Raw genomic sequence first — 9,161 nt, 5'->3', positions numbered from 1 at the left:
GATGATTTTCTGTGCCCACAACATCTTCTCTTGTTTTTCTTCCTCCTCTCTTCTTCTCCTCTCCTTTTCTTTTACTGCCTTTTGTACAAATTGTGGGTCAACTGTTGACCCTTGCGACGCCGCATAAGGGGGGTGATGTTTGAATCTTCTCCATCGTCAGTCGCAACCATTCTTATTTGCGTTGATTCTTCTGCAGGTTGCACTGATACCCCCTCATCCACCCTTGCGGAGGTGGATTCTCTGTCGACTTCTGGGCTCTCAGCCCTCCTCCTCTTCTCTTCCTTCTTCTTTAGGCGTGTAAACCCTAAACTCTAGGTTTCCTAAATAAGCATGTTTAGCCAAAGGAATGTTATATTACATATTTATTAAGCAGCAATTCATGTTTATTTATAGGAATTATGAAGGAAGGGAAGGAAAAACATATTATATGAGGGGTGACGTGGTGGTTAACCCTTGAACTGGGGAGGCGGTGGGAAGTTTTTGGAAGAGGAACTTCAAAAGCCTGGTTTTCGCAATTGGCATAAGCAAATTTAGTGAAACCCGTGCCATTTGAAAGTTGAGAGAATCTAGTTTGCGAGGTTGTCTTGCCAAAGAAAGATTGTAGAAGGAGAAAAACAAGAAGTGAAGAAATTGTAGAGGAGACAAAATCTTGAGTTAATCAGGGCCCGAGGTGAAGATTGGAAGTTCTAGGCCAAACTATATGGAATTCTCGGCTAAAAGTTTAAGGTAAGAAAGTACTCAATTCTAAACAAGTTTGTAGAAGAAAGTTTCTTGAAACGAGCTCTGAATTTTGAGTTATGAATTTTTGAAGTTGTAACAGAGAACCTGTGCATAAGCAGATAGCTGCTTGGGAAGAACAAGCACACAGCTCACCGTGGAAAGCTATAGCGAGATAAGAAGAATGAGGATCTCGCTTATGAGGGAAATCTCGCTAATTTTGTGCTGAAGATCTCGCTCGAAAAGGAAATCTCGCTAGAAATTGGGCTGAATATCGCTGGTAAGGTGAGTATCGCTAGGATGAAAGTTTGTCAGGAAAAGTTTGATCTCGCTCATAAGGAGGATCTCGCTAGTAAAGTTGTCTTTTTTGATGAAAGTTCCTTTAGTAAAATGAATTAATTGAGGTATTTTGCTAAGAGTTCTAAGTAGTTTAACTAGAAATTATGTCCTTTCAAGCCAAGAAGAACTAGGAGAGGCGTATAAATCGTTAAGAGCCCTGACGAACGGTGAGTGACTAAGTGAACTTAATGTTTCCAATACTTATGCATATAAGATCAAGTAAGTTACAGTGATGTTAATGATGAATTTATACTCCCTCAAGCAACAAATGGTTGAAGAATAACTTAACGCATGTTTCCCAGCTTGTATATGTGTAACACAGACCAAGGTATGTCATGTAATCATTACAAAAGTTAAGTTTCTAATGTTGAAATATGCTTCTTAGAGGAAGGCTATGAGAGAATGAGTTCTTGTGTAAATGATATACAATGAAACTTAATTTGATGCTACGAAATACCCCAGTACCGAAGGACATCTGAGAAGGTACCTGACCAACTTGATATTGAAGGACATTTGCGAAGGTATCTTAGTAGCTCGATACTGAAGGATAAGTTTGAGAAGGTATCTGAGCAGAAGTCCCTAAGTGTGAGTCCCTAACATGTGTACATTGTAATAGGTGAAATGTTAAGGCAAAGTGGTAGACAGAGTAAGCAGACAGGTAGCAGGAATACTGACCCTACCAATAGGGGCCCGGAGGTTAGAAAGAATGCACTGGGTGGGAAAAAGAAGCTGAATGATCCAGTGGGTTAGGAAACGACGTCTGAGGGAGAGTTTAGTACTCCCCAGGCAAGGGTAGATTCGCAGATAGAAGATGTAGTTTTTGACAGGATAGTGCAGAGGTTAGCAGCCAGTGTGGGCTCATACGAGCAGACCCAAAGAAGAAATATGGTATTGAGAGGTTTAAAGCCCTAGCGGCTATGACATTTGAAGGTACAGCAGACCCGGCTGAAGCCAAGTTATGGCTGGATGTAGTTGAAAAATGTTTCAATGTTATGAGTTGTCCAGAGGACAGGAAAGTAGGGCTAGCTACCTTTCAACTATAGAAAGGAGCAGAGAAATGGTGGAAAGTGATATCCGCCAGACGAGCCAGCACAGATACGATGTTATGGCCTGAGTTCAGGAAGGCCTTTTAAGACAAGTATTACCCCAGCTCATTCCAGGATGCAGAAAGGGATGAGTTCCTCAGATTAATGAAAGGAATGATGTCAGTGGCAGAATATGAGCAGAAATTTATAGAGTTATTGCAATATGCCTACCGATTATTGCTGAGGAAAGAGATAGATGCAGGAAGCTTGAACAGGGTTTAAGGAAAGAAATTAGAACTTCGATGACGTCTACGACTAACTGGCTAGATTTTAACCAATTAGTAGAAATAGCAACACGAGTCGAGCGGAGTTTGGCAGATGATGAGCAGTTGCCAAGAGGCAGTGAGGTAGTAGTAGAGCCTAGAGACAGGGGATCCAGGCCTCCAGTTGCAACTCAGACTAGTGGAAGCCAATTCAGAGGAACCAGTTAGCAGGGATCCAAGAAAAGGAAATCGAGACCCTTGGCCAGTGCAGTTAGTCAACCAAAGATGCCACAAGCTGGGGAGTTGATAGCTAGCACAGACAATAGACCGAAGTGCCCTAGTTGTGGCAAGGGGTATTTTGGGGCATGCTATAGTGGCAGAGGTGTATGTTTCCAATGTGGATAAATAGGGCATTTCAAGAGGGATTTTCCTCAGGTGAACAGGGACGCCCCAACAGCACAACAGACAACCTCCCAGACAGTTAACCAACCAAAGAGTGCTGGAAATCGAGGCGAAGAGTCAAGTGGTGCCAAGCAGAAGAATGTCGTAGGTCGACCACAACAACAGGGGCGAGTGTACGTTGTGACACACCAGGAGGCAGTGGAGTTTCCAGATGTTGTGACCGGTAATGTCATATTATGTGGATAGTCTGCCTATGTTTTATTTGACCCTGGTGCCACACATTCATTTATATCTAGCATGTATGCATCTAGTATAGATAAGTCGGTTGAACCTATCCTTGAAGAGTTATTTATCTTTACCCCTCTCTGAGATGTGATAATAGTAGATAGATGTTATAATCATTGTGAGGTACTGATCAATGGTCAGGACTTCTATACTAATTTACTTCCCTTAGAACTGTTGGAGTTTGATGCTATCTTGGGGATGGATTTTCTAAATAAGTATCGTGCTTCAGTAGACTGTTACAAGATGGAGGTAATGCTTAGAAAATCAAATGGCCAGGATGCAATGTTGATAGGAATCAAAAGATTAACCGCGGGGAATCTGATATTGGCAGTGAAAGCTCGGAAGCTATTGAGCAAGGGATGTAAAGCCTATCTGGCTCACCTAGTGGTTGCTCAAGGGAAAGAGCTGAACCCAGAAGATGTCCTTGTGGTAAATGAGTTTCGGGATGTATTTCCTGAAGAACTATCAGGATTACCACTCGACAGAGAGGTGGAGTTTACTATTGACTTAATTCCAGGAACAACCCCTATATCGCAGGCACCGTATAGAATGGCACCAACTAAGTTGAAAGAATTAAAGGTTCAGCTGCAAGAGTTAATTGACAAGGGATACATTCGACCTTGTGTATCGCCTTGGGGAGCTCCGGTATTGTTTGTGAGGAAGAAAGACGGTACACTTAGATTGTGTATCGACTATAGGCAGCTGAATAAGGTAACGATTAAGAATAAATATTCGTTACCACGAATTGATGATTTTTTTGATCAGCTAAGAGAAGCCACGATGTTTTCGAAGATAGATCTGAGATCGGGTTATCATCAACTAAAGGTGAAGGAAGCTGACATTCCAAAAACCGCATTTAGAAAAAGATATGGACAATATGAATTTTTAGTAATGCCATTCGGACTGACAAATGCCCATGTAGTATTCATGGATCTTATGAACAGGATATTTCATCCCTACTTGGACGAGTTTGTGATAGTATTCATTGATGATATGTTGGTGTATTCTAGTATTAGAGAGGATCATATAACCCATCTGAGGATAGTATTGAAGACGCTGCGAGATAGGCAGTCGTATGCTAAATTCAGTAAATGTGATTTTTTGTTAGATCTGGTGGTATATCTTGGGCATGTTGTTTCAGCAGATGGCATTAGTGTAGATGCCTAGAAGACGGAAGCAATAGTTAATTGGGAACGACCCACGACTATTTCATACGCAGTTTCCTAGGTTTGGCAGGTTATTATGGGAGGTTTGTGGAGGGTTTCTCTAAGATAGCTCTTCCATTGACGAACCTGACAAAGAAAGCCATGAGGTTTGAATGGTCGTCAAAGTGTGAGCATAGTTTTCAGGAGCTGAAATAGAGACTAGTATCAGCACCAATGCTTACCTTGCTTGTTCCAGGTAAAAAAATTGAGGTTTATTGTGATGCATCCCGACAAGGATTTGGATGTATGTTGATGCAGGATGGGAAGGTGATTGCATATGCCTCTCGTCAACTTAAGAAGCATGAGAACATTTATCCTACGTATGATCTGGAGTTGCCAGCAGTTGTTTTGGCTCTGAAGCTGTGGAGACATTACCTATTTGGAGAGGGCTACAGAATATTCACAGATCACAAAAGCTTAAAATATATCTTTGGTCAAAAAGAGTTGAATCTAAGACAAAGAAGATGGGTTGAATTGATCAAAGATTATGACTGTTCCATCGATTACCACCCTGGTAAGGCTAATGTTGTAGCAGATGCACTAAGTAGAAAATCCTCGGGACCCAAGGCCATTATTGGTTCAAGAAGAGGAATGTTATTGCAAGAATTTAGGAATTCTAGAACCACCTTATCAGTGGAACCGTCAGAAGGAGCGATAGCTACATTCCAGGTAAGGCCTACCTTAGTAGAAAATCTTAAGCAGGACCAGTTGAAAGACCCTGATCTTCAGAAGATTGCTGGTGATGTAAGTAAGGGCATCAGGGTTGACTTTCAACTGAGGGCAGACAATGTACTAGAAAAAGAGGGGAGAATATGTGTGCCTAACAAGCTACAACTTAAACAAGCCATTCTAGAGGAAGCACATAGTTCCGCTTACGCTATGCATCCAGGGAGCATCAAGATGTATAGAACTTTGAAGAGATCTTACTGGTGGCTTGGGATGAAGAGAGACATAGCAGAATATGTAGACCGATGTATAATCTATCAACAAGTAAAACCTGAGAGGCAAAGACCAGCAGGATTACTCAATCCACTCCCAGTGCCTGAATGGAAGTGGGAGCATGTGACAATGGACTTTCTATTTGGGTTTCCTAAGACACCCTCAGGATTCGATGGCATTTGGGTAATAGTCGATAGACTAACTAAGATGGCCAAGTTTATACGAGTAAAAGTTACTTTTACACTAGACTGTCTAGTTATGATTTATGTGGATAGGATAATCAGTCAATATGAAGCCCCAATATCGATAGTGTCGGATAGGGACTCGAGGTTCACCTCAAAATTTTGGCCTAGTTTACAGAAGGCTATGGGAACTAAATTGCATTTCAGTACGGCTTTTCATCTGCAAACAGATGGACAGTCGGAAAGAACTATACAGACACTGGAAGATATGTTAAGAGCTTGTGTATTACCATTCAAAGGAATTTGGGATACACATTTACCGTTGATTGAATTTGCATACAACAATAGCTACCATTCTAGTATCAGAATGGTTCCTTATGAAGCGTTGTACGGTCGACCTTGCAGAACCCCAGTATGCTGGAATGAAGTCGAAGAGTGACAATTATTGGGTTCATAATTAGTTCAACAAACAACGGAGAATGTGAAACTTATCAGGGATAATCTTAAGGCGGCTCGCGATAGACAGAAGAGCTATGCTGATAATCGAAGAAGAGAACTAGAATTTGAAGTCAGAGAACGGGTATTTCTTTGGCTGTCCCCATGGAAAGGAATTCTTCGATTTGGGAGAAAAGGGAAGTTAAGTCCACGATACATCAGATCATATGAAATTGTGGAACGAGTTGGTCCAGTAGATTATAGGTTGCAGTTACCGATGGAGCTAGCTCGTATTCACGACGTATTTCATGTGTCAATGCTAAGGAAATATGTGCCTGATCCTATGCACATACTACCAGCACAACCGATACAGCTTAAAGAAGATTTATATTACGAGGAAGAGGCCATCGAGGTTTTGGACAGAAAAGACCAAGTACTCCGAAATAAGACGATTCCTTTGGTGAAGGTGCTATGGCATAATCATGGAATCGAGGAAGCAACCTTGGAATCTGAAGAGCAAATGAGGAAGAGATATCCTCAACTTTTCGAATGACATATTAGGTAAATTTCGTGGACGAAATTTCTTTTAAGGGAAGATGATTGTAAACCCTGAACTCTAGGTTTCCTAAATAAGCATGTTTAGCCAAAGGAATAATATATTACATATTTATTAAGTAGCAATTCATGTTTATTTATAGGAATTATGAAGGAAGGGAAGGAAAAACATATTAAATGAGGGGTGACGTGGCGGTTAACCCTTGAACTCAAGAGGCGGCGAGAAGTTTTTGGAAAAGGAACTTCAGAAGCCTGGTTTCGGCAATTGGCATAAGCAAATTTAGTGAAACTTGTGCCATTTGAAAGCTGGGAGAATCTAGTTTGTGAGATTTTCTTTCTGGAGAAATATTGCAGAAAGAGAAGAACAATAAGTGAAGAAAGTGCAGAGGAGGTAGAATCTCGGGTTAATCAGGGCTCGAGGTGAAGATTGGAAGTTCCAAGCCAAACTATAAGGAATTCTCGGCTGAACTTTTAAGGAAAGAAAGTTACTCAATTCTAAACAAGTTTGTGGAAGGAAGTTTCTTGAAAAGAGCTCTAGATTTTGAGATATAAATTTTTTAAGTTATAACAGAGAATCTGTGCATAAGCAGACAACTGCTTAGGAAGGACAAGCACACAGCTCACCGTGAAGAGCTATAGCGAGATAAGAAGAATGAGGATCTTGCTTATGAGGGAAATCTCACTAATTTTGTGCTGAACATCTCGCTAGAAATTGGGCTGAATATCGCTGGTAAGGTGAGTATCACTAGGATGAAAGTTTGCTAGGAAAAGTTTGATCTCGCTCATGAGGAGGATCTCGCTCATGAGGATCTCGCTAGTAAAGCTGTCTTTGTTGATGAAAGTTCCTTTAGTAAAATGAACTATTTGAGATATTTTGCTAAGAGTTCTAAGTAGTTTAACCGGGAATTATGTCCTTTAACTGGGAATTTGTGCGACGACTAACCTCGAGCATCTCAACAGGCGCGTCGTTCCACCTCCTGTATTTATGGAATTTTCAAAAAAAGCATCCTTTTGTCTGCCAAGGCATAATTGCATGGGGATACGAATCAATTGGCCTTCTTCCCAAATTACCAGACAAAATTTTCTTTAATATTTTATTTGAATGGACGCAGAATAAGGTATAACGCATTGTGTCCAATAACGCAACTGCATCTTTGCAGAGGACGGGCAATAGTGCATATATACCCGCAACATACCCCTTAACCAACGCATTTCTGGACGATACCTCGACATAGTGCATTTGGCTAAGGATGGGCAAAGGACATATATGAGTGCAACACACCTCTCAACTCAATACAGTTGAGTTAGGTGATCACAATGCATTCCTAGTAGGTTTGGGATGCGCCCATGGTCATCTTGCTTTCTTGTTGTTCAATGTTTTATTTTCGTAACTTATGTTTTACACAAGTATTTTATTTTATTACTATTATTATTTATTTTTCTTTATGACTCAATCATTCACAAATTAAAGCTCATACACTGACTACAGAAAACTCAAAGAATTAAAGGCAGTAATGAATTAAATGCACAGAAGTAACTGAAGAATGAAATTCGAAGAGTCAAAATTTGCATTAAATGAATTATTAAAACTTTGTTAAAAATCAAAGAAGGGATTTAGTAAAGCAAAATAAATGTAGTATCGAGATATAGACCGAAAATTTGCGTTGTCTTTGATGCTCGTAATCCACATCTATCCAGCCGGTTAGGCTTGCCTGCTCAATGTCTTCACGGACATTGCTTTTTCCCTGTTGATCTTGGGGCTTCAGAATTGCTGGGCAGTGTTCCAGGTGTCCGACTTCTTAGCTCAGAGGCCAGTTGGCCCACTTGGATCTCCAGATTTCGTATAGAGGATGCTTGGGCTTGCATTACTACATCGTTCTTGTCCATGTATTATTTCAGCAGTGCCTCTAACGATCCTTCCAAGGCATTAGATGATGATGAAGGTTGCTGGTTCTACGGTCTTGATTGCCCCTGATTATGGTGAAATGGAGGATTCCCTCTTCTACCCCCTTGATGGTTCATTGGCACCCCTAGGTTGGGATTGTCGCCCCAACCAAAATTAGGATGGCTCCTCCACCCCCGGATTGTAGGTGTTGTTGAATGGGTTGTTATGGATAGCGCATACTTGCTACAGATTCAATGGGCATCCTTCAGCTCCATGAGCTCCTCCATAGCTAATGCAGCCAATTACAGCCACTTGAGCCGGTGCAGCGGGTTGCGCTGATCGTGGAGCAATGGCTCCTTGATTAATGGCCATTGATTGGAGGATCGAGGTTACCGTGGCGATCTGGGTGGCCAATGTAGTCATTGTCTCCACCGGGACAATGGCTATTTAAGCTTTTCTTTGATTTGCACCTCGGCCTCCATATCTATCATCTATCTAGTCATCCATATTCCTCGAGATGTGATCAAGTATGACTTTGGCCTCCATGTATGTCTTGTCCATAAAACCTCCTGCCATGGAGGCATCAGCAACAGCCTGCGTTGCTCTGTTCAGGCCATTATAGAATGTTTCCATCAAGACGCAATCGGGAATCTCGATATGTAGGTAGTTTTTCACGAACCTTGTAAATCGCACCAAGGCGATGCTCAGGGTCTCATTCTCTTTTTGTTCAAAGTTCAGCACATCCTTCCGTCTTCTTGTGTTGACAGCCGGTGGGAAGAACTTCTTCATAAACCTCTCAACCAATTGCCCCCATGACGTGATTTCGTTGGGCTCTAGTGAATAAGCCCACTTCTTAGCCTCATCCCTCAAGGTTTAAGAGAACAGATACAACCTAATATTCTCCGGAGTCACTCCAGGTAGGGAGAAAT

At 41.4% G+C, this 9,161-nt stretch overlaps 1 protein-coding gene across 1 annotated transcript; it reads left to right on the top strand.

Annotated features, from left to right (window-relative positions):
• Window positions 1-2,383: 2,383 nt before the first annotated feature.
• Window positions 2,384-6,345, top strand: LOC150032774 (uncharacterized). The gene is made up of 6 exons (XM_090307014.1): window positions 2,384-2,567; window positions 2,754-2,969; window positions 3,201-3,610; window positions 4,495-4,578; window positions 4,756-5,769; window positions 5,884-6,345. Exons 1-6 carry the CDS (start codon window positions 2,384-2,386, stop codon window positions 6,343-6,345), a joined length of 2,370 nt encoding a protein of 789 aa, XP_090163140.1.
• Window positions 6,346-9,161: the final 2,816 nt, after the last annotated feature.

This window comes from Benincasa hispida, chromosome 11 (genome assembly GCF_027475165.1).
Source record: "Benincasa hispida cultivar pf3 chromosome 11, pf3_genome.v1.1, whole genome shotgun sequence".
Taxonomy (NCBI): domain Eukaryota; kingdom Viridiplantae; phylum Streptophyta; class Magnoliopsida; order Cucurbitales; family Cucurbitaceae; genus Benincasa; species Benincasa hispida.
Note: the sequence above shows the minus strand (reverse complement) of the source record. Positions and strands in the feature narration are given on the sequence as shown.

Excerpts from the sequence above, each read along its gene's own strand:
- LOC150032774 (XM_090307014.1), top strand. The coding sequence starts at position 2,384 with ATGACGTCTACGACTAACTGGCTAGATTTTAACCAATTAGTAGAAATA. Across the intron at positions 2,568-2,753 it reads AAGCCAATTCAGAGGAACCA|GGCATTTCAAGAGGGATTTT; the intron begins GTTAGCAGGGAT and ends GTGGATAAATAG. Across the intron at positions 4,579-4,755 it reads ATGATCTGGAGTTGCCAGCA|GCTAATGTTGTAGCAGATGC; the intron begins GTTGTTTTGGCT and ends CACCCTGGTAAG.